At 64.2% G+C, this 23,910-nt stretch overlaps 1 protein-coding gene across 1 annotated transcript; it reads left to right on the top strand.

Annotated features, from left to right (window-relative positions):
* The first annotated feature begins 676 nt into the window (after window positions 1–676).
* On the top strand, window positions 677–22,156 carry LOC119103265 (uncharacterized). Its single transcript, XM_037226729.1, has 4 exons — window positions 677–752; window positions 10,914–11,000; window positions 19,899–20,009; window positions 22,048–22,156. The coding sequence occupies exons 1-4, from the start codon at window positions 707–709 to the stop codon at window positions 22,137–22,139; spliced, it is 336 nt and encodes a 111-aa protein (XP_037082624.1). The 5' UTR covers window positions 677–706; the 3' UTR covers window positions 22,140–22,156.
* The last annotated feature ends 1,754 nt before the right edge of the window (window positions 22,157–23,910 follow it).

Raw genomic sequence — 23,910 nt, 5'->3', positions numbered from 1 at the left:
CCTCTTTCCTATAAGACACGTGATTTCGGCCTGGGCATAAGCTGGTTAGGTGGGCGAGCGTGGAGGCTAGCCGCGGAGGGGATTGAACTCACTGAGGAGTCTACGAATCGGGTGAATTGGTATCGCATGTGCCCGCTTTCATGACGATTGTTTCATAACTGATCGCGATAAGATGCGTACCACAACCTTGGCAGACGCAGTTTTGTTGCGTTTTGCTTTTGTCTGACATCGATACGATAAGGCTTGTGCCCTGCTCGTGCCTCTCACAACTGAGATGAGGCATTCCAACGCCATACCCGAGCAGTTGCGAACAGCATGTCTGCGCTGCATCTGCACTGCGTCGGTTGGGCAGCCACCCAACGGGAGTTCCCTGCCGATCCGCAGCCGAGTGGAACGGCCAGATTCCGGCGGTGTTCCTTTCGTGACATCGCTATTTTAAATGAATTGCCCTGTGACTAAAATATGACGTTTGCACCAGCCTTGTCGAATGTGTCCTGATTGCCGATGCATTGGCTGGTCATGGGCCGAATAGCCGGTGCATGGGGGCGTTAACATGACCATGGCCAGTATGAATGGGCGTGCTGGAATGAAGTAGTAATAGTAACCCACTACGTCGCTAGGTGGCAGGCTGGACGGTCAGCTGTGCTTCAGAAATATTTCACGGCGCTCACTAGTCGCGAATAGCGCGGTATTCGGTAGGTCGACGATGGACAGAAAGGGGGAGGGACTTGCCGGCCGGATTCAGCAAAATGGTAAGCAATCCTTGTGCGTTTGCGTGTCTATTGCATTCATATTGTGAATGTTAAAGACCCTGCTTTGTTTCTAAGCCATTTGTTTCTGTGTTAACTTGCGGTGACAGGATCGTGACTCCTGTGGGCGGCAGACGTGGAAAGCCGTGAAATGTAAAGTAAAATATGATTTGGCATGTGTATGACTATTTGTACCTTTACAGGGCATGGCAGAGCTACTGGGCCATCTTATTCCTTCAGCTGAACTTCTTGCTGGTGTCTCTGGCTGCCTGTATTGCTGTGAACAGTTGTCATTTGACCTGGGTGGGTGTGGCTGCAAGCATGAAATCTGATTTCAATCAGCAACATCTGCTCTGGGGACTTCTGACATTTGGGTAAACAACAATTAATTAATTTATTCTTTACCAGGAAGGCTATGAACATCTGTCACCACATGGGAACTCTGCCCAATTTTGCTTTACAGGAAAAGATGAACAATGATATATACCCAGGTTTGAGCCAAACACTGACCAAAATAGGCCTGGCACCATGGAACAGTGCCTGTTCATCTTTACGGCACACTTCCCGACAGAACCTGCATGGGTGATACATTAATAATGATTTGTGATGAGTTATGAATAATGTGTTTGTTGGACAACTGAACCAGTCTTGCCTCTAGTAGGCATGACTTTACCTTTATCCATTATTATCTATCTTCACCTAATGTCCAATGTTTATGGATGTTTATATTGTTAAAGGAACCCTAGCCTATCCGTGAAGCTTTGTAGGAGTAACACAACATGATACCGTCTCATATAGACCAAAAGCAATCATATGGCCTCTGGCACTTTTGAACATGATAGCATTTTACCTATGTGCAGTATGCGTACCTGTTGGACTTTTCCTTGTCACTGTCATTTTAGGCATACAAGTACCCCACACAAGTGTATATGTGCCTTGAGTCCTGGCAGTCTTGTTGCCACTGATGGGTACCTTGAAGTAGGACATGATTTGGTGAAATTTATGAGAATTTAGAACTTCACCAATCTGTAATATGACAATCAAATATATGACATTTTCTATATGGCTTAGTGCCTGTTCCTGGCATGAAGCCACTTTTAGGATATAATTTAAGTTCTAAAGGAGACTGAGTTGTGTTTTGATCACTGGCTACTCAACTACAGTGTATCTTAATGGTTTTAGGATGGCACAGGGTCAATTGTTTCTTAATTTGATCAGCTCAGTTTGGTCAGGTCCTGCAATCACTATAAAGTCATGTATTGGTTCCTGTGGGATAGCATTATTCTGATTCATTTGAAGGTGAAATAACCTCTCAAAGCATTGCACTATGAATGAAAAACCAACCAAAATATTCAGCAAAGATGTATTGGTATTTATCATTGTGTAGTCAAAACAACTTAAATGAACATGAATCATCAGAACTTGGAGATGCATTGCTTCATGTATTTGATCAGTTACCTTCACTTGCCATGGTCAAAGTATAAGTGGCAGGTGTCATTGACAACCTGCAGGACACAATGTGGTGTACCGGGCAGCTCGTGCACTACATGCACTTTTTGGTGCATGCTAACCACGGCAGACTGAGCACGGGAGACCGACCACGGCAAACTGACCACGGCAGACGGAGCACGATAGACCGGCTACAGCAGACCGACCACGGCAGACCGACCACGACAAACTGACCACGGCAGACGGAGCACGATAGACCGGCTACAGCAGACCGACCACGGCAGACCGACCACGACAAACTGACCACGGCAGACGGAGCACGATAGACCGGCTACAGCAGACCGACCACGGCAGACCGACCACGACAAACTGACCACGGCAGACGAGCACGATAGACCGGCTACAGCAGACCGACGACGGCAGACCGACCACGGCAGACCGACCACAGCAGACCGACCACGGCAGACCGACCACGGCAGACCGACCACGGCAGACCGACCACGGCAGACCGTCCACGGCAGACCGACCACGACAAACCGACCACGGCAGACCGACCACGGCAGACCGACCACGGTAAATCGACAACGGCAACCGACCACGGCAAACCGACCACGGCAGACCGACCACGGCAGACAGACCACGGCAGACCGACCACGGTAATCGACAACGGCAAACCGACCACGGCAAACCGACCACGGCAGACTGAGCACGGCAGACCGACCACGGCAAACCGACCACGGTAGAGGGACCACAGCAGACCGAGCACGGCAGAGGGACCACAGCAGACCGAGCACGGCAGAGGGACCACGGCAGACCGACCACGGCAGACAGACTACAGCAGCCCGACCACGGTAGACCGACTACAGCAGCCCGACCACGGTAGACCGACTACACACAGCCGACCGACCACGGTAGACCACTACAGCAGCCCGACCACGGTGACCGACTACAGCAGCCGACCACGGTAGACCGACTACAGCAGCACCGACCACGGTAGAACCGACTACAGCAGCCCGACCACGGCAGACAGACTACAGCAGCCCAACCACGGTAGGCCGACTACAGCAGACCGACCACGGCAGACCGACTACAGCAGACGGACCACGGCAGACAGACTACAGCAGACGGACCACGTCAGACAGACTACAGCAGACGGACCACGTCAGACCGACTACAGCAGCCCGACCACGGCAGTCCAACCGCAGCAGACCGACCACGGCAGACCGACCTTATCAGACCGACCACGGCAGACAGATCACAGCAGACCGACCTCGGCAGATCGACCTTACCAGACCGACCACGGCAGACCGACCACGGCAGACAGATCACAGCAGACCAACCACGGCAGACCGACCACAGCAGACCAACCACGGCAGACCGACCGCACCAGACCGACCACGGCAGACCGACCGCACCAGACCGACCGCACCAGACCGACCGCAGCAGACCGACCTTATCAGACCGACCACGGCAGACCGATCACGGCAGACCGATCACGGCAGACAGACCACGGCAGACAAATCACAGCAGACCGACCACGGCAGATCGACCACAGCAGACCGACCACGGCAGACCGACCTTACCAGACCGACCGCAGCAGACCGACCTAACCAGACTGACCGCAGCAGACCGACCTTACCAGACTGACCGCAGCAGACCGACCACGGCAGACCGATCACGGCAGACCGACCACGGCAGACCGACCACGGCAGACAGACCACGGCAGACCGACCACGGCAGACAGACTACAGCAGACCGACCACGGCAGACAGACTACAGCAGCCCGACCACGGTAGACCGACTACAGCAGATCGACCACGGCAGACAGACTACAGCAGCCCACCACGGTAGACCGACTACAGCAGACCGACCACGGCAGACAGACCACGGCAGACCGACCACGGCAGACCGACTACAGCAGACCGACCACGGCAGACAGACTACAGCAGACGGACCACGTCAGACCGACTACAAGAGACGGACCACGTCAGACCACTACAGCAGACGCGACCACGGCAGACAGACTACAGCACGGACCACGTCAGACCGACTACAGCAGCCCGACCACGGCAGTCCAACCGCAGCAGACCGACCACGGCAGACCGACCTTATCAGACCGACCACGGCAGACAGATCACAGCAGACCGACCTCGGCAGATCGACCTTACCAGACCGATCACGGCAGACCGACCACGGCAGACAGATCACAGCAGACCGACCACGGCAGACCGACCACGGCAGACCGACCACGGCAGACCGAGTACGGCGGACCGACCACGGCAGTCCAACCGCAGCAGACCGACCGGCAGAGGGACCACAGCAGACCGACCACAGCAAACCGACCAGATCGACCACAGCAGGCTGACCATGGCAGACCGACCACAACAGACCGACCACGGCAGACCGACCACGGCAGACCGAGTACGGCATAGTAGCCAACTTGACTGGTGCAGTGGACCAGACACGCACAACAAGCTGCCTGTCAGTGTTGTGGCTCACTCCACTCCTCCAGCCGCCTGGCCGGCCGCTGATGTACCTGGCTGTGTGGTGTGCCGACATAGGCCCTGACACGCGGCCTGGTCTACCAGAGGGAAACTGGGGACATTGAATCCGGTCTTCCATTTTGGCGTTGGTGTCTCTACGGAGGAACGACCAGCGGGCTTGGGCGGCTGCTTTTCGGCCGCCACGGTGCACGGGTGTCTTGCATTCAGTTTTTTGTTGGTGTTAATCCAGCAGAGCTACAGTTCTGAGAAATGAGCACATTCGATGCCGTACACGTGTGGGAAACCAGAGGTACGGGGTTCGATTCCCCGCGGTGCCCGCCCTTCCTGCCAGGGCGAGAGGCAGGCGACGTCATATAGCCTCAGCAGCTGAGTGCGTCGCAAAACCCCAATGACTTGACATGACATGACATTCGATGCCGTATTTTGCGTGATAAACTCCAGGAAACTAGCCAGATGGCAAAAGGAAATTGTGCCTGGGTCGTTTTGATCAGACAGTTACATGGCCTTCCTGCCAATGCTGCACACCTCATTTTTACGCGACCATTCCATCAAGCTCGTTGAGCCGGCGCTAGCTGCATCGATCACTGTCTTGGTGCACCTGCCAGCTGCCGTGTGAGCTACCTCTCACGACTGCGTTTGTGCAGCATTCCGGAGCATTGCACGACCAAGGACGTTGTGTTATCGAGGACGCTTTTCCTCTCTTTCATTCGAACCCACGGGAGCTGGTGAGGAGAGACTCACACTTCAATGTGGAAATGGATAGTTATGGGTTTCATTGATGATTACCTTTTAAATGCATTGATTCTACGTGTATTTATACGTTTGTATGTTTGTTTGTTCTTGCGTTGGTTACATACCGTCCCCCATCGCACTCGTTAGTGCGGCGGGTAGCTGGCATACCGTCGGGAACCGTGGCAGACATGTGCGCTGGCATACGAAAAAACCGGCTGATGTGATTTGTCATATAATGGTCAGCTGGCTATCGGCCAAGAGTGTTGGCTGGCACATGCTGCTGTGTCGTAACATTACATGAAACGGTCAAATATCGCGGCAAACAGTGAAATTGGCTTGCGTGAAATTGGGACGCGTGACTCCAGTCAGGTTGTAAGCCGCACTGGTGTCAGGAGGGTTCGGCGCATGTCAGGTCAGGTGTCAGGAGAGCTCGGCGCACGCGTCAGCGTCGGTCGTTCGCAAAAGAGATTCCGATTATACCTGGCGATAGCATGTTTGACAAGGGTTCTGCACCCCGGGTAAGATGCATCCCCGCAAAACGAAATCAAATTTGTTTTGAAAAAGCATGCAACGTTCAAACTGGAGGCGTCTCCTGAGTGACGGCATCCTTTTGTCAGCTCTTCTTTCCGTTGCTATTCTTTCGCAAGACTATGGCTACAGCGGAAGGTGAACAGGGGTTGGGAATTGTGGTCATCATCTGACGTCCCCCTCAGTTGAAGCCAAAACTACCCACCATTAGGTACGGAAAGAGCGAACGGTAGAATATAAAAAGATAATCAACTATCGGGAATGTAGGCTGATATTTTTGCTGCCTTACCCCCACCCTCCCCCAAAAATCGAACAATTTACGTTGGTCTGATCCCTTGAAGCATCGATTTGATGTCCTCTGGCGCAGAACTTTGTCGCCCTCTGCCTTGTTGCGTCAGGACTGAGCGTGTTCCGGCCCTAGGTAACGCAGCGCCGCCCTCATTGGCCGGCGATGGGGCAGCGGTCCGTTTGTGGACGTGGCATGTGGGTGCCACGTGCGCTGGACGTGGCATTTGGGTGCCACGTGCGCGGGACGTGCCGGCCTGCGCCCGCCGCTCAGGAGGGGCTGGCTACCGGGTAATTTGTAGGGGCTGCTGGAGAGGAGAAACAGTAACGATGAATGACGCCGGTCCCGTTCATTCACAACGAAACGTAAAATGCATGAAGCGTGGACTCACATATCAGCAGGGCTAGGCATCTTGTCAGTTGCTATGCGTGTGCCTCAACTTGTCCAGCGGCGTGAGCGTGCTGCGGCTCAGTGCGTGCACGCTTCTCCCCGCCTGCGACGGTGGGGCGGGACTGAGCGTGACTCAGCGGCGGTTCACACCAGTTTAGCCCGGCGGCGACCGCGCTCAGACGCACGCCAGCCGCCGGCTCCGGCTGCGCCGGCCACTGGCGACCTTGCCCGTAATGAGCGCCGCTAAAAACCGCGGCGCGCGCTGAACTGGGCCGGTGGCCGCCGGGCGCTCGGAGCCCCCGCCCCACCCCAGCGCCGGCGAGGCGCGCAGGTGCACGCGCCGGCACGCACGAGCGGCTCGAAGTGGCGCGAGCCGACACCGGATCCGGCTCGGCCGATTGAAAGCGTGGCGGCGTCCGAGGGGCCCCCGCCAGCTGCGTATGGGCGGAAGGAGCCGTCTGGCATGGGCTCGACGGACAGCGGCAGCATGCAACGAATGGGCCCGCACGTGGACGAGTTGACTGACTGCGAGTTGAAAGGGACGGACTTCGCTGAGATGTCGCGGTGATTCGGAGGGCGCTCCCTGCATAGAGAGGCTACCGACGTTGGGCTGGACAGATGCGTGACGGAATGATGGACTAGGCGGCTTTCATGTCATAGCGAACCTAAAAGCAGCGCCCAGTAGCCAGTTTGTCCGTGCGTCTGGGTGGAGTTTCTGTCGCGGCGTTGTCGTTTCCTTCCTTTGCGTGTTTCTGCCGCCAGGTCGCTGAGTGCGTGTTCCCAACGGGTTCCGCCCGCCAAACTGACGGCCGCCGGGGTGCCCTACCGTGCCGGTGCATGCGTGAGCCAAGGATAAGTGCAGTAGTAAACACGGCCGCCAAGTGCCGCCGGGCCGGCCAAGGCTGCGGCCGCCCGGCCGGCCGGAACGGGCCGTCATTTCCTCCGGAGCGGCGCGGAGGGCCGCGGCACGGCCGTAATGAACCGGCCGTCATTACCGGCGCTCATTACCGCCCCCGCGTCGCGGAGTCGCGTGCTGCGGTCGGCGCCGGCGCCGCCCCTGTGCCGGCGCCGGCGCCGGCGCCGCCGCGCAGCCGGGCACCGGGCGTGCCGCGCGCCGCAGACGGCCGGCGCCGGCCGCCCGAGGGACGCCTGCTGGCTGGCTGCCGGCTCGCGGCTCGCGGCCGCCGCCGGCCGTGACGTCACGGCCGCCGTGCAGTGTCGCCGCTGCAGGGGGCGTGCCAGCGAGGGTGGCGTCGCTGGCGTGTCGCCGCGGGTCTCGGGAGGCGTCGCACTGGCGGCAGGAGACCGCAGGCGTTCGGCTGCTGTGCCGGGGGCGGCGCGACACGCGAAAGCGGCTGGCAATGTGGCGGATGATTGGGATGGAGAATGATTGGGAGTGGTGGCCGAGGAAGATGACGACACATACTTTTTGAATCTGGCCAAATAGGCGTGGGCAAGATACCTGCCCCCTCCCCCAAGAGTACTCTTTCAATTTTACCACGCATGGAAAATGACTACGTCCAATACACCTGGTTGGGCAATGAATCATCTCTTTCAAGTGGTAATCCCGGCTATTGTCGATCATTTTCACCCTGTTTTTGTGTTGACACTCTTGTACTTAAGCGTGTATGTTTTCACTGCTCATTGGCTTTATGCGTACCGAAGCCCCGTGGGCTTTTGCCGTTTTTTTAAAACTAAATCTAAGAATAACAGTTCAACAACAGTTAACCACGTTTGCTTCATTTCTACGCGGCCACTGTCGCCGTCCCTAACCTGTCGTGTCGGACGCGATCCGTCGCAGTCCGACGCATCACAAACCATGCTCCCGTGGGAACGGGAGGCCGCCCTGCCGGCGGCCAACGCTGATCCGCGAAGGTCGGTGTCCGCGCCAGGCGCGCGGCACCGAGGCCCGCCACGTCCCCGGCCGTGCTGATCGGGCTGCCGCATCGGCCCGACCATCCGCAACGCTTCAGGCATTGGCGCCGAGCTGCGGCGTGTCATGAGTCGTGCCGCTCTGCCGCTGCGCCCCTCACGTGTGGCCCGGCTGTAATGGAGGCGCACCGGCGGGCGCACAACTCCGCCCAAACCTCCTTCCTCAGCGGAATCGATCACCTTGTTTACGGGCGCCCTGCGGCGGCGCCCGCCGCGCCCCGTTCGCTTCCGGCGCCGCGAGCGATCTGCCGCGAGCGCCGCGAGCGCCGCCGCCGCCGCCGCCGCCGCCGCCGCCGCACGCGCGGGGCGGCGGCCGGCGCTGGTGTCGACGTGACAAATGGGGCCTGCTCTGCGCCGGCCCCGGACAGGCGGACACGCGCGGCGGGACGACGTCACGGCGCGTCGGGGCGGTGGCCGCGGCCGGCATTGTCGGCGCCGTCCGAGCGGCCAGCACGCTCGTCCCGGTCCGGCGTGTCGAAACGCCGGCGAAGTGAGTGGCCGCGGCGTGATCGGCCGGAGCGAGGAGGCGCTGCGAGGATCGGCGACGGAAGACAGCGTGGCCGGCTGGGACACGGGACCGGGGCGGAGTCGACCCGAGTATCGGAATACGGATGGGGCACCGCACGGGGGAGGGGGAACACCCCGCCCCGGAGCGAGTGAACCCAACGAGACAGAGCCTGCCTCGGGAGGGAGGGCGGTGGCGGGTCGGCCGGGCCCGTTCGTGTCCGGTAATGGCCGGCTTCCGTGCCGACGGCTGTCGTGACCTGGCGGCGGCGGCGGCGGCGCGGGGCGTGGCGCGCCGCTGACGGCGGCCGGCGGCCCCCGGTCAGCGGCGCTGCCACAAGTGTGCCGCCGCAGCTGCGTGCGTGCGGCGCCGACAACCGCGCGGCCGGCGCCGACACTGTGCGCCGCCGGCCGCGCGGCAGGATGGCGCCGCGTCCGGAGCCGGCCTGAGTGTCCGCGCCGCCGCCGCCGCTGCCGTGATGTTCTGGACCTCGCACTGGTCGGCGTTCGAGCGCGGCCAGCCGGCCGGCGAGCCGTGGCGCCGGCGCTGGCCCCAGCCGGCCCCGCTGGCGCCGCTGCAGGAGGAGACGGGTGCGTGCTCGGGGCGGCGCTGCTGTGTCGCGCGCGCCGTGCCGCGCTGCTGTGCCGAGCGCGGTGTCGTGTTCGACTGCTGGTGGGCGAGCTGCCGCCGGGCGCCGCGCTCTGTCCGCGCCGCCGCCGCCGCCGCGGGAGCGCCGTCAGTCAGCGGGGCGACCGCGGCCCGCCTCCGACGCCAGTCACGTGACGGCCGCACCGCCGCCGGCGTCTCGGCCGACCCGGTGACGAGGACGGCGCCGGCGGGACCGGCGGCGCCTCCGAGCGAGCGGCCGCGCCGGCCCAGGGGCGCCCGGCTGGGCGGTGCCCTGACCCCGACCGGGCGGCAGGGCCCGTCAGGTGGGCCACGGTCGCCTCGGCGCCGGTCGCTTGCGTCAAGAGACGCCGGCGGGCCGCCGCGCGGCGCACGGGAATGCCGCGGCCCGAAGCGGCGTGGACGGAGCGGAAGTGGAATTCCGGCCGGGAGGGCCGTCAGCGGCCGGAGCTGGCGGTATCGCGATGGCCACGTGACCGGTCACGTGACCGTCACGTGACCGGTCACGTGGCCACCGGCGGTGCTTTTGCGTGTCGACGTTTGATCATGCGCTCTGCAGACGGGCGGGTATTTTTGTCACTGGTTTATCGCGAATAATGACGTTGCAGTGGTCGTGAGCGCGGACCGAGATGTCTACAATTTTGGTTATTGATGATGGAAACCCGCCCGCGTTTTGTTTGCGAGGCACGGGTAACAAATTAAGCTATCGTTGGCATCCAATTTCACGAAAGCTAGCTGGCGAAAGTGCATGGCTTAATGGGATCCGTTTCTACGACTAGGAAACCCCTTATTTCCCTCAGTTATTCTGATAATTTGCTCAGTCAGGAAGCGGGCTCGACCTTCACGGCCGGTCGCTCCCTCCCCTCTATTAGCAGAAGCGATTACTTCGCTGTAACTACCGCTTGATGTGAAAGCGTTCCCCACTTGCATCACGCTCCACTTGACCCCAGCCGCAGTGGCCGACTACCGAACGGTGCTGGTCGCTGGCACTTGGTCGCAGTGAATTACTGAATGGGAGATAGGGGCCGCTACTGAATAGCACTTCTCTTGGTGATTCGCCCCGACCTCGGGTGGGTACCGGATATTAGCCAGCTGTTCAGGCCCCGCGGATCTGCCGTATTAGCTGCCCCGGCGCCTGTGTTGCGGTGAGCCCGGCATGGGCGGCCAGTGCTGAAGCGATGGTCCCCTGCTCACGCCCACTCCCGCTGCAGGCTCCGGCGACGCCCCCGGTCTGGGGGCCGGTCCCGCTGCGAGGCCCCGTCCGGCGGCGATGAACAGCGTCTTCACGCGACATAGAGGTACGGAGCGCACTGCTGGGGCGTCCTTCGTCCGACCTCGCGTTATAGATCACGCCGCCTCGGGGCGTGATCGCCCCCCCCCCCCCTGCCGCGGCCCCCAGTCCCCAGTCCCCAACGGTGCCCCCAGTCCCTCACCCCCCCCCCCTCGCCGCCCAGTTAGACGTCCACAGTCGGCCGGCCTGGTCAGCCGTCCACAGTCGGCCGGCCTGGTCAGCCATCCACAGCCGGCCGTCCCGGTCAGCCATCCACAGCCGGCCGTCCCGGTCAGCCATCCACAGCCGGCCGTCCCGGTCAGCCATCCACAGTCGGCCGTCCCGGTCAGCCGTCCACAGCCGGCCGTCCCGGTCAGCCATCCACAGCCGGCCGTCCCGGTCAGCCATCCACAGCCGGCCGTCCCGGTCAGCCGTCCACAGCCGGCCGTCCCGGTCAGCCATCCACAGTCGGCCGTCCCGGTCAGCCGTCCACAGCCGGCCGTCCCGGTCAGCCGTCCACAGCCGGCCGGCCCGGCTAGCCACACCCAGTCGTCCGTACTCGGGCTGTCCCGTCTGCCCGTCCCAGAGCCCTGGCCTCCCGAGCCAGCCGGCCGCCGGGCTGCCGCTCTCCCGCTGCTATCTCTGTTGACCGTTGGCAGGCGGGCGGCACCGCTTTCGCCGAACCCTGTCGACCAGCCGCGCTCCGGTGCCGCGTGCAGTCAGCGGCGGCGACAGAGCCGTCGGTGGCCGCTCTCCGTCACTGGCGTCGGCTCCGGTGCCGCGAGCAGTCAGCGGCGGCGGCAGAGCCGTCGGTGACCGCTCTCCGTCACTGGTATCGGCTCCGGTGCCGCGAGCAGTCAGCGGCGGCGACAGAGCCCTGGGTGACCGCTCTCTGTCACTGGTGTCAGCTCCGGCTGGTGCGAGCAGTCAGCGGCGGCGGCAGAGCCGTCGGTGACCGCTCTCCGTCACTGGTGTCGGCTCCGGCTAGGGCGCGCCGGAGCCCGCTGGCCAGCGCTCAGTGCACAGGCCCGTCTCATGAGAACCGACGCCGAGCCTGGGACGAACACTTTTACCATGATCTCGGTTGTGGAGCCTCGCACCGTGCGCCTGCGGCAAGCGGACTTCTGGACCCGCGACACGCCATGTTTGTGCTCCCTGTCCCTGACTGCGTGTGTGGGATAGTGGAGTGACCCGGGAGGGGGGAGGGGGGGGGGAGACCAGTCGGTATGGGCGTGATGGCCGAATGGTTAGTGCCTTCAGCTCCCATGTGGAGCGAGCTCGGGTCCAAACTCCGGTTGTGCAATAGCGTCTGAGCACTAATATGGACTCTGCAGCCGCTGACGGTCCATACAAGGGCGCACGACGACGAGTGTCGCGTTCCGTTTTTAATGTTAACAAGGTGACTAGTCATCGGTTACACACCGGAGCTTGTCGCCGACCGGTGGGCTGAGTCCGGACGTTCCCCCGTCCCGTGGCGCCGCGTTCGGGGCGCTTCTGGACCGCCCCGCCGCGGCCGTCGGCTCCGGGGGCTCCTGGCGTACCGCCCCTGCCGCGGTCGTCGGCTCCGGGGTCCCCTGCCGCGGTCGTCGGCTCCGGGGCGCTCCCGGACCGCCCCCGCCGCGGCCGTCGGCTCCAGGGGCGCTCCCGGACCGCCCCACCGCGGCCGTCGGCTCCGGGGGCGCTCTCGGACCGCCCCTGTCACGGCAGTCGGCTCCTGAGGCGCTCCCAGACCACCCCCGCCGCTGCCGCGGGGCGCCTGGCGTACCGGCGCCGCCTCGGCCCGAACGCTGACGGGCCGCTTCTGGGAAGACGTGACAGCTCACGCGCCAGTCGCCCGGTCCGTTACGGGGCGCGGGTCCATGCCGGTGGGGGGGGGGGGGGGGGGGGGTGACGGGGTGCGGCTGCACGGCCGGCCGGTGGTCAGGGTGTGGTCGCGGGGTCTGGCTGAGACGGGCTGCAGCCGCGGGGCTGGCACGTGACGAGGCACCTCCGTGATGACAGGGGCCGCCTATGAAGAGGCGAGGGTGTCTGCAGGGTCGGTCTGTAGCGCGGGTAGTCGCGGGGTGAGCGCGTAATGGGCCATCCCCACGGTCACAGGGAAGCTCGGCTTAGGGCCCGGCTGTGGTCGGGCGGGGTCCGAGCGGACAGGCGCGCGGCGCGCTGGTCAGCTGACCGGCCGTGACGTCACAAATAACCGGCCCGAGCGGCCAGCTGACTGAAGTCACGAACAGCTGGTGGGCTGTTGCGACAGCACCGAGACAGGTCGGTAATAGTCGTGCTGGACTCCACCTTCTTGCGGTGAAATAGCAGGCAAAGCGTGGTCTGGGCTGCCACTGAAATGTAAAACGAACCCCAGGTTTTACGACGGCAGTGTCAGATGATAGGCCAGCATTCTATTCGTCTTTCAAGGGACCCTTGTTGCCAAAAGCAGGTATCTACCAAAGGTCTTCAGATCATTCGGAAATCAGAGCTTTAGATTGCGGTTTTCGGCCCACCGATCCTGCAATTTTCAATAAATCAATCTGGCCAGGCAGGATGTTACGCTGTACGGCTGCTTCGACATGCTCGGCGCCTTCCATTGTGCGCAGCCCACATTTTCTCCGCCTTGTGCGTATGTTGGAGGTGCGCGATCAGCACAGTTTAGCGAGCCAGCGTGTCCGCTGCGTCCCGGGTACATCGCCCCTACATTCCGCCGGGCATTCCGAGCTGTCGCGCCGCTGTAACGGGACCTGACACTATCGCCGGGTGGCGTGCTCTCGCGTGCCGGCGCGCCGGGCCACGCATCGGGACGCATACCCATCAGGACGTGGCCGCTGGGACCTCGTCCGGCGCCACTGGGGTCGGGAGACCCTCTCCGGCCGGTGGGACCTCGTCCGGTGCCGCTGGGGTCGGGAGGCCCCCTCCGGCCGGTGGGACCTCGTCCGGCGCTGCTGGAGTCGGGAGACCCTCTCCGGCCGGTGGGACCTCGTCCGGCGCCGCTGGAGTCGGGAGACCCCCTCCGGCCGGTGGGACCTCGTCCGGCGCCGCTGGAGTCGGGAGACCCCCTCCGGCCGGTGAGACCTCGTCCGGCGCCACTGGGGTCGGGAGACCCTCTCCGGCCGGTGAGACCTCGTCCGGCGCCGCTGGGGTCGGGAGACCCTCTCCGGCCGGTGTGGCGCTCGTGTCGCCGTGTTCTCGCCCGCCGTGATACGATGAGGTCGGCACAGCGATGGCGTGCCCATATCAGCTGCGAACGCTGCTCGGGCCCGGTGCGGCCTGTGGCCACTGGCGGGTCTCCCCGGTCTGGCCTCCGGTCTCCCCGCTGGCGCAGCCGCTGGTGACGTCACAGGCCGGAATACCCCGGGCCGCCGCCGCGGGCAGGGGGGGGGGGGGGGGCGGGGGCGGGGTGGGCTTGCGTGTCGGGCGCGCGTTTGGTGGCGCCTGTCATGCTGCCGCGGCGCCGCCTGGGCCAGCTGGCCGTAATTATTCCAAGCCACGCGCCGAGTGTGTCCCCAGCGGCGAGTGCCGCCATTCACCATACGGCAGCGGGCACGGATGTGAAGAGAGGTGAGCCCAGCTGCTCCCCTGTGCTGGAGCGCGCTCTGGGGAGACTGACGCCGGCACCTGGGGGTGACGCCCCTCGGAGCCGCTTCCGTCCTTGGAGAGCCGTTAGAGGGCACCAGCCTCACCGAGCGGTACGTGCGGCGGATAGCGACAGGTGTCCTGAGGGGGGGGGGGCGAGGGGGTCACGCTTCACGTGAGATCGGGAGACCGGGAGAGCGTATGACTAGGCGTAGGGAGGCGGAGCTACGGCTGGGCAGGTGCGGAGCCGTGGCTGAACAGGGACGGAGCCGTGGCTGGGCAGAGGCAGAACCGTGGCTGGGCAGGAACAGCGCCGTGAATGGGCAGGGACGGAATCGTGGCTGGGCAGGGTCGGAACCGTGGCTGCGCACGGGCGGAGTCGTGGCTGCGCACGGGCGGAGTCGTGGCTGGGCAGGGTCGGAGCCGTGGCTGCGCAGGGACGGAGGCACGGCTGGGGAGGGGCGGAGCCGTGGCTGGGTCGGGGTGGAGCCGTGGCTGGGCAGGGGCGGAGCCGTGGCAGGGCAGGGGCGCAATGGGAGGAAGGACGTCAAGAGCGGCCAGGTGTGGAGACGCTAACAGGGGGCCACGGGGCGGAGGCTGAGATTTGAATACAAGTGGGACATTCTAAATAAGATAATCCGCCTAACGAGCCATGGCAGAGCCTAGCCATGTGTCAGTCGGCGGCGAAGGCCTTGCCGCGCCCACGCTCGCGCTTCAGTAACGAGGAAGGCCTGTGTGAATTTCGAAACGTGTGTTCAGCCAGAAGAAGTGGAAGAGCGGAATGAAAGAAATTGTGAATGCAAAGCTGTCCTTGGTATTACATTCTGTCGAACTAGCCTTGGATGGGCCATTGGCGGACCGAATCGGCCGACCTTCAGTACCGAATGTTTTCAGTGAATGAGGAAATCGACCTTCCTCTGAGTGAATCGTACTCAGACAGCTGGCCATAAATCCACAACACGAAACTGGCCATTCCTAGCACTGCGGCCGTGAAGCAGAAGCTTGACGCGAAAGCGGTGTGCTGTCGTGTGATCTGGCCATATTCTGTCTTCGGCGAGACAGCGGTAGTTGGACCGTCAGTGGTCGGCCTGCTGGGCCGTGTCCCCTAATCTGTTCACCGCCGATCCTCACCGCCGTGTGTCCCTTCACGGGATACACCGCTGTCCTGCCCCTTCACGGGATACACCGCTGTCCCGCCCCTTCACGGGATACACCGCTGTCCTGCCCATTCCCCGACTCCCTTCTATGCCGCTCGATGTGTTCTCTATCCAGCGAACCACGAGGCGTCCCTCACTGTGCATGTCCGTACAGTTGGGCTCCCCGGCTGGAGTGCATCAGAGTTGGTGCTGGGGGCCGTGCCGTACACTGCCCAATTTTCTGAAAGGTCCTCTTCTCATTTATCGTGAAATGGGTATTTTCGCACCAATCCCGACTCAAACACAATCTTGGGGCGGGTTATCCCACCATGTTCCGATTTGCCATCGTCCCCTGCCGATCTCGGGGGGGGGGGGGCCGTGACCGCGCCTGTGCTCCCCAGCGCCCTTTCGTGCGCCCTCCCTGACGTCCCAGCCGAGTGCCGTGTTCCTCTCGTCCCCCCAGCCGCTCCGACCGACCCGACCCGCCATGCGCCGGCGGCCGTGTGGAGCGGCGGCCTCCACACGGCGGCCTCCGTGGCCTCCCGGTGGCAGGGACGGAGCGCTGAATCACCGGCCGCCGCCACCGCCGCCGGAAGAGGCGGCCGCCGGCCGGGCCAGTCGTGCCGCCGCCGCCGCCGCGCAGACCACGCCGCACGCGCGCGCGCATGGTGTTCGGCCGCGCCGCCACGCCGCCCAACGCAGCCATGCAGAGCGATCGCCAGCTGCAGTGTAAGTGGAAGGAAGTGGTCTGTGCGCGACGCCCCGGTGTGGCCGGCCGCCGTGCGTCGGTGGCGGCGCGCGTTCGGTGGGAGGGGGCGCTGCGATGGGACGGTGGCCGCCCGTGGTCTATTTGGCGGCTGTCAAGAGGCCGCACGGTTTGCCAGTGAGCGAGTTTGGTGCTTCTTGTTTCGGTGGCGGGTGGTCGTAACCCACGGCGACGGGTGTTGCCCCCATCGCGGCGGGGTTTGACTCCACGGCGGCGAGCCGTACCGACGGCGGTGGGTGGCGCCGCGGCTCGGCACCGCGCCAGGACCGGTGCCGGCGATCGGCCGGCGGGAGCGGGCGCAATGACCGAGCCGGTCGCCGCCGCCTCCGGTGCCCGGCGACACATGGGCTGCACCTGCGCCGGCCGCAGCTCCCCCCGGCTGCCTGCTTCCGCCGGCCGGAGACGGCGCGTCGCGGAGGCGGTCGCGCGGCGCCGCTGCCGAGCCGGCGTCGTCAGCGGCGCGTCGCTCTGTTTACGGACGGCTGCAGCGGGACGGGCCGCGCTGCGAGCGGCGCCGGCGGTGGCCGGCCTCTCCGCTCGGCCACGCCCTGTCCGTGTCTCGGCCCGGCATTGTGCGTGGGCGGCGCGGCCAGGCCGCTGGAGACTGCGCTTCCGGTGAGGCCCGGTGGCGGCGGCCGCCCGGTGGCGCCGCCGGCCGGTCGCCGCCGTCTCTGTCCCGGCCGCCGCCTGCGCCGGCCGCTCGCCAGCGCGGCCGCCGCTGGGCCGGACGGGCGGTGGTGTTTATAGCTGGCGTCTGCAGCTGCCGGCGGCGCGGCGGGCGACCTGCAGCGCCGGCCGTCGGCTGCCCGGCCGGGCGGGCGTGCTCGAGTGACTGCCGCAGGTGTCGGCGGCGGCGCGCACACACCTGCGGCGCTCGAGCCACGCACGCCGCCGCCGCGGCCGACGCCCCGGGCCGGCCCGGCCGCGCCGCGTCGACTGCAGCCTGGATTGGGCGTGGGCGGGGCGGGGGCGGCAGCGGGAGCATCCAGCGAGCGCCGACGTGTCAACAGAGCCGGGCCTGAAGGCCGGCCGGCACTGCAGCGCCGTGCCTCGCAGGGATAGTCAGGCGGTGCCGGTCGGCCGCTGCCGGCAGGACGACGCCCCGGCTGTGTCCGCGGCCCCAGCTCTCTGCTGCGCGGACTGATCACAGCCCGCCTGCAGGCCTCTCCCAGAAGGCTGTATCGGTTTAATCTTGCTCAAGACCTGTCGCAGCGTAGGAAAACGTTCGCTTTCGGTCGTCAATATGCGTTTAAAGCGCAATTCCTTGAAGTGGTAGGAAGGTCGGTATCTCGAAGGATATTCGTTATCGGTGCCCTCAGATAGAAAACACAGCAGGATGCCTTTAAGCAACGCCATCACAAAAGCTTTGTCCTTTATCGTGATAGGATTGGGACCAGCCAAGACAACATGACTAGGACCAGATACGAGGACCAGATAAGATAGAAGCAGGAGGTGTGATCAGCAGCCGGGCCCAGGTCGCCGGCCTGCAGCGGTGGCCGCGCGACCTGCGGTGACCCCTCGTCCGGTCAGGACGGCGGCGGCCCGACGGCAGCGCCGACCTCGTCTCTCTGCGCCACGCGCCTCGCAGACGGACGGCGCGCTGCTGCGCGCGGGCGCGGTTGTGTTTGGCCGCTCATAGGGCCGGAAGCGCGGCCGGCCGTCTGCGGGCGCGATAACGGCCGGCCGCCAGGGAGCGCGGCATTGCAGGCTGCGTGGAGCTCGGCGGCGCCGCTGGGCCGTGCCGGGCGGCGTCCGCGGAGCTCCGAAACTTCCCGTGGACTCGTGGGACGACGCGGGGCGCAGCACGCCACGAAACTGCAATACGGCGTCGCCCTAAATGACCGTCGCTAGCCGACACGTCACGGTTGGCAGATGGCCCACAATGAGCGAGAGATCTGTCAGTTTAGGGTGCCGAAGATTCGGTCTTGGAACGATCGAGCCGGTTTGAGATAAGCCCAGTCGCATACAGGTGTCAGCCATGTGTCGATCTGATGGACATCCGAGCCCCCACCGGCCGCCTTCAGAAGTGATGTCGGTCCGCGGAGGAAATATTGATCTGATTAGGATTCCGGGGAGCCAGCCCGCCGACCGCCAGACTCCGGGGGGATCTGCCTCTGGAACGAGGCCCGGTCTGTCCGAGTCATGCGGCGGGCTGACTCGTCGATGACGTCACGAGAGTGCGCCGGCACCTGTCGAGGCTGACTCGGAGCTCAGTCAAGGGGCCTGCTCCTGTATCAGCGAGCCTGTGGGGGGCGTGAGTCACGGTTTTGGCCATGCCGCGCTGGCACGGTGACAACACCGACCCACGGACGGTGCAAAGTCGTGGGGGGGGGGGGGGCTGTGCCGGTTTCGCCTCGTGCGCCGCCCCCATTGGGCCGGCCGGCGGCGTTACGTCACGGCGCGGCGGCCCGTGACCCGGCCCTGCCGCCGGCGCCGGCGCTGACGTCATCACCCCTGCCGTGGGCCGCCGCGTGGTCGGCCCGGGGTGACCTTGGCTGCTAACTGGCGGCTGCACCGAGCCGCGCCGGACTCTGTCCGGCCGCCTGTCGTGCCCTGTGGCGCCGCATCGCGGCTATTTTTGATAACAGGGACCCTTAAGAATGGATGCAGGCTGGCTAAGTTCTGTTCACAAGTGATTGGACTGCTCCAGGTTCAGGTTTACACACTCATCAAGTGTCGGGAGGATTGTTTGATGCCGTCCGCTGGCATGGGTCTTCCTGTGTGCTGAAAGCCGGCTATTTTCAGCGCAATTGTAAAATATAAGGGGTATCATACATCAAGCCCTGCAATGCGCCGGGACATGCCGACCTGATCATCTGTTAGTTGGCTTCATGATGGCTCTAGTCAGAAACGCTGTTACGTGTCTTCGGCTGTTTGTTATTTCAGATCTTTTCGATTTCTCTTGGCATGCTGAATACTTGATGATCAATGTGCTCAGAGGGCGGAAACGGCGTCGTGCGGTGTTTTATTCTATGCTGGGTGGCCTTCGAGACGTCTCAAGCTGTAACGGCTAACCAGACGCGCTGGGCCGTGCGGCATCGGCCGAGCGGCGTCGCCAGGCCAGCGGCGGCGCCCCCGGTGCCAGGTCCCAGTCGTGACCGGCAGCCCGGGCCCGGCCGGCCGGCGCGCCGGTCCGTGTCGGTTGCGTCAGACGGTTGACGAAACGCGTCTGTGCCCGGCAGTCGTTCATCGGGGTCGATTAGCGGTAACCCGGACGCGGGTGTGGATCGGCGCTGCCCCTGCCCTCGCCCCACCCCACTGCCCCCTGCCCCTGCCCCCTGCCCCGTGAACTGATTGCGAACGTGACACCCGGGCTTCGATAACGCCGGTGACGCGGTGCTGTGCCGCCGCGCCGGCCCTGTCGCCGAGTGTGCCCGCGCAGTGCAGTGGCAGCGAGCTGGGTGGCCCGTGTGTGTCCTTCAGTGGGGTAACGTCGCGCCGCCGGCCGGCCGCCTCTCCGCAGATATGCCCTACCACCAGCAGTCCAGCCGCAATGTGCTGGAAGCGCTGTACGGGCTGGAGCGGGCGCCGCCCGGCCCCGAGGAGGCCGGGGGTGCGGCCGTGGCGTTCACAGGTACCGACGGTCACCACGCCTCGGCGCGGTGACCCAGAGTGACCCTCTGGGGTGTGAGCATGGCCTGCAAGGCCGACTAACGCTAGTGTCTAGTGAGAGAGAGAGAGAGAGAAGAGAGAGAGAGAGAGGAGAGAGAGAGAGAGAGAGAGATAGAGAGAGAGAGAGAGAGAGAGAGAGAGAGAGAGGAGAGAGAGAGAGAGAGAGAGAGAGAGAGAGAGAGAGAGAGAGAGAGAGAGAGAGAGAGAGAGAGAGACGGAGACGGAGACAGAACAGAGACAGAGACGAGACAGAGACAGAGACAGAGACAGAGACAGAGACAGAGACAGAGACAGAGCAGAGACAGAGACAGAAGACAGAGACGAGACAGAGACAGAGACAGAGACAGAGACAGAGACAGAGACCGAGACAGAGACAGAGACAGAGACAGAGACAGAGACAGAGACAGAGACAAGACAGAGACATAGACGAGACAGAGACAGAGACAGAGACAAGACAGAGACAGAGACAGAGACAGAGACAGAGACAGAGACAGAGACAGAGACCGAGACAGAGACAGAGACAGAGACATAGACAGAGACAGAGACAGAGACAGAGACAGAGACCAGAGACATAGACAGAGACAGAGACAGGGCAGGACAGGGACAGGGACAGGGACAGGACAGGGACAAGGGACAGGGACAGGGACAGGACAGGGACAGGGACGGGACAGGGACACAGGGACAGGGACAGGGACAGAGACAGAGACAGAGACAGAGAGAGATCCACAACAAGCCCGCCCGCCTCGGAGGCTGCTGCCGGCACCGGCTAGCGGAGTTTGGGCGACGCTTCAGTAGGTGCACATAACTTAGCTCATGCTCGCGTATGCGCAGCTGGTGCGTATTGGAATTCCGATGTCAGCTCGGGTGGCGCCGAAGGACCGTTCGAATCGATGGCAGCAAAGCATGGGAAGGTAAGGCCGGTCTGGATGTCTGCTGCCTAACCTGACCTAACAGCTCGGATAGCCAATGGCCTGTGCACAGGATGCGCCGCTGTAGCCCGCGCCACCCCCCCCCGCCGTTTTAAACACCGATTAGCCCCGCTAGCAGACAGAGTGGCTACTAACCAGGAGTTCTGTTGTGCGTCTCGGGTCGTCGCTGCTGCTCGCTCCTGATCGGACCCGCCCTGTGTGGCGTGATGTGGAGCGGCATTGACCATCGCCCGATCCACGGCGATTGGATGAAAGACGGGCGGCGCGCCGTCGGCCCCGTCCTCGCGTGCTGCGCCTCTCCCGGCCGTCGACCTTCCAGTGGCCCGTGTGGCCCTGGTCGGCACGTGCCGCGCTGATGGCACGGCGCTGTGGATGGACCCGCCCGCGGAACGGAGGGGAGAGGTGCGGCACGGTCGGAAAGGTTGAGAGGAGTCCGCCTGTTGCCCGGTCAGGGCCTGAAGACGCCGCTACCAACCCCGACGAAAAAAAAACCGGCTGTGGTTGAGAAGGATGGGTAGAGGGGTTCAAAGAGTCCGGTCCATCGAGTCCAGAAATCGGGAGGGAACGTGCGGAGTGCAAGAGTTCCCGCGACTCGGACCGACATAGGAATGGGAAGAAGTGGGTTCGGGGGCGGGACGGGCGGGGAGGGGGGGGGGGGGTGGGCGACAGCGCCACCGGGGCGGCTGCGGTGGCGGCGGCGGAGACCGCTGAGCGGTCCGTCACGGACCGCTGTCGCCGCCGACGCATGACGCCCCGCCGCCGCCGCCCCAGCGCCGGGCCGCCACGGCCGCAGCAACGGTACGCCGCCGCCGGCAACCGCGCGGACCGCGTGGAGACCGTCGCACCGCCGCCGGCCCAAGGCCGCGCCGGCCGCGTGGCGCCGCGTCGTCTCGCGCCGCGTGGCGGCGGCGGCAGAGGCGCCGCTTGAGTGGGACCGCGCGCGTTGGGCTGTGACGGCTGTGGGCGACGGCGGCGGCCGCAGTGACCGGCGTGGGAGCGGCGGCGCCGGCCGGTGCGCGGAGAGAGAGCGCGCCCGCCCGACGGTGACGGAGCCGCCCGTGTCGCCGACAGATGGCACTGGCGCCGACTCCACTGGCCTCTCGCACCGGCGAGAGGGAAGGACGAGTGCGGCAGTACCAGCAGCTGCAGAGCGACGAAGCTGACCGGCGACGGCAGGAGCTCGCCCGCCAGGTGAGAGGCCGGCCCGGCTTGGCTGACGTCCGCGCGCCGCGCCGCGCCCTCCTGCCCCGCGCTCAACCAGCGCCTGGCAATCGTCTCTGACGGGACTTCCGTATGTCGTGTGTCATTTGTGGCCGTCGAGGCGTAGCCAACGGGGCGGCTCGAGATCGTCCGCGCGCTCTCTCAGCCTCGTCGCCGTCCGCGAACCGAGCGCCACCGCTTCGGCGCGCCTGGTGTGGTTCTGCGCGCCCGCGTGTGTCTGACCGCTGTTTCACCATACCAGGCTCCGTCTGCGTGGATAGCGTCCGACTACAACAGCCCCGGCCGCTCGCCGGGGTCCGGCGCCTCGCCTCCCCCACCGTGGTCAGTGGTCCGTCCCCGCCTCGCTTGCTCTGCCGCTAACCGCGCCACCCTCAGCTGGCAGCGGCCGCCGTGGCCCGGCGCGCGCCAGCACGCGCGCGCGCCGGCGTGCATGTGTGCTGTGCCGCGCGAGCGTCCTGTGACGGGCCGTGCTCGTGTGCCGTGCCGGTCAGGAGGAGCAGACGTCCGGCAGCGGGAGCATGCCGAGCAGGAGCGGCGCCGCCGCTACCCGGTAGCTGGTCTGCGCGAGACGGAGCGACGCTCACAGGTGGGGGGGGCGGCCGGCTGCCCGGGGCTGAGGGGGGCCGACACGGGCTGGGCTGGAGACAGGGGACGGCCGACGGAGTCAGGAGGGACGGAGCTCGGACCGCTGGGGCGACGGGTCACAGGCATCCTGGACGCAGGAGAGCCGCGAGACGGCCGCTGGGACAGCGGCGCACGCCAAGGTTCGAGTGCCGGTGACGTATCTGACCACGCGTCCAGCCGGGCGAAGTCCGGGACCAGTTGCCCGACAGCGGCTGTTAATCCGAGCGGGTGCCGCGTCGGGAGGTGGGCCACGGGGACACCCCCCCCCCCCTCCCGGCGGACGTCGGGCGTCGGTGTGACCGGAAACAGCGGTCCTCTCCAGGTCACTAGGTAACTCTGCTCCGCCACTAATCGCACCCCGCCCGGTGGCGTCCCTCGCCGCCGCGTCCGACTGGACCGGCTTCAATTGTCGTGCCGTGGTTGGCCATTGTGTGCTGCTCTGCTGCGACTAACAGCTGTGCAGGCCACCCCGCTCTCTGCCGGTGGAGAAAGTGGAAGGGCATGGGCGTGATTCATGCGGTGCGGAGCTTAGCTGTGAGGCGATGACAAAAAACTAATTGCGGCTCATTGTTCTGTTATGACCTAAAATCCATGCGGAGATGTTGGCAGGGTCGAATTGCGCGCCGGCTTAATGGACTACTGATGCAAACAGTTTGTTGGTGATATGGCGTTATGACCCGGTCTTAACCCGATCCTAGATGTCGAACTAGATCTCCAGTCTTTTGACCCTATCCCCGCCTTCTGTCCGATTGCTAGTCTCCGGACCTGATCCTCGCCTGCTGAGCCGATCCCCAGCCTTCTGACCCGGTCAGCTTTCTGACCCGACCCACCTTCTGACCCATCCCCTTCTGACTCACCCCCTTCTGACCCTTTCCCCCTTCTGACCCGGTCCCGCTCCCTTCTGACCTGATCAGGCCCTCCGACCCAGTCCCCTTCTGACTCCATCCACCTTCTGACCCCTCCCCGCTCCCTTCTGACCTGATCAGCCTTCCGACTTGATCCACCCTCTGACCTGATCAGCCTTCCGACCCGATCCGCTTCTGACCTGAATCAGAACTTCCGACCCGATCCACCTTTGGCCCGATCCCC

Source organism: Pollicipes pollicipes, unplaced genomic scaffold (genome assembly GCF_011947565.3).
Source record: "Pollicipes pollicipes isolate AB1234 unplaced genomic scaffold, Ppol_2.1 Scaffold_5724;HRSCAF=6776_pilon_pilon_pilon, whole genome shotgun sequence".
Classification (NCBI taxonomy): Eukaryota; Metazoa; Arthropoda; class Thecostraca; order Pollicipedomorpha; family Pollicipedidae; genus Pollicipes; species Pollicipes pollicipes.
The sequence above is the reverse complement of the archived record's forward strand: the minus strand, read 5'-3'. Positions and strand labels throughout refer to the sequence as shown.

Excerpts from the sequence above, each read along its gene's own strand:
- LOC119103265 (XM_037226729.1), top strand. The coding sequence starts at position 707 with ATGGACAGAAAGGGGGAGGGACTTGCCGGCCGGATTCAGCAAAATG. Across the intron at positions 11,001-19,898 it reads CGTCTTCACGCGACATAGAG|ATATGCCCTACCACCAGCAG; the intron begins GTACGGAGCGCA and ends GCCTCTCCGCAG. Across the intron at positions 20,010-22,047 it reads TGCGGCCGTGGCGTTCACAG|ATGGCACTGGCGCCGACTCC; the intron begins GTACCGACGGTC and ends TGTCGCCGACAG.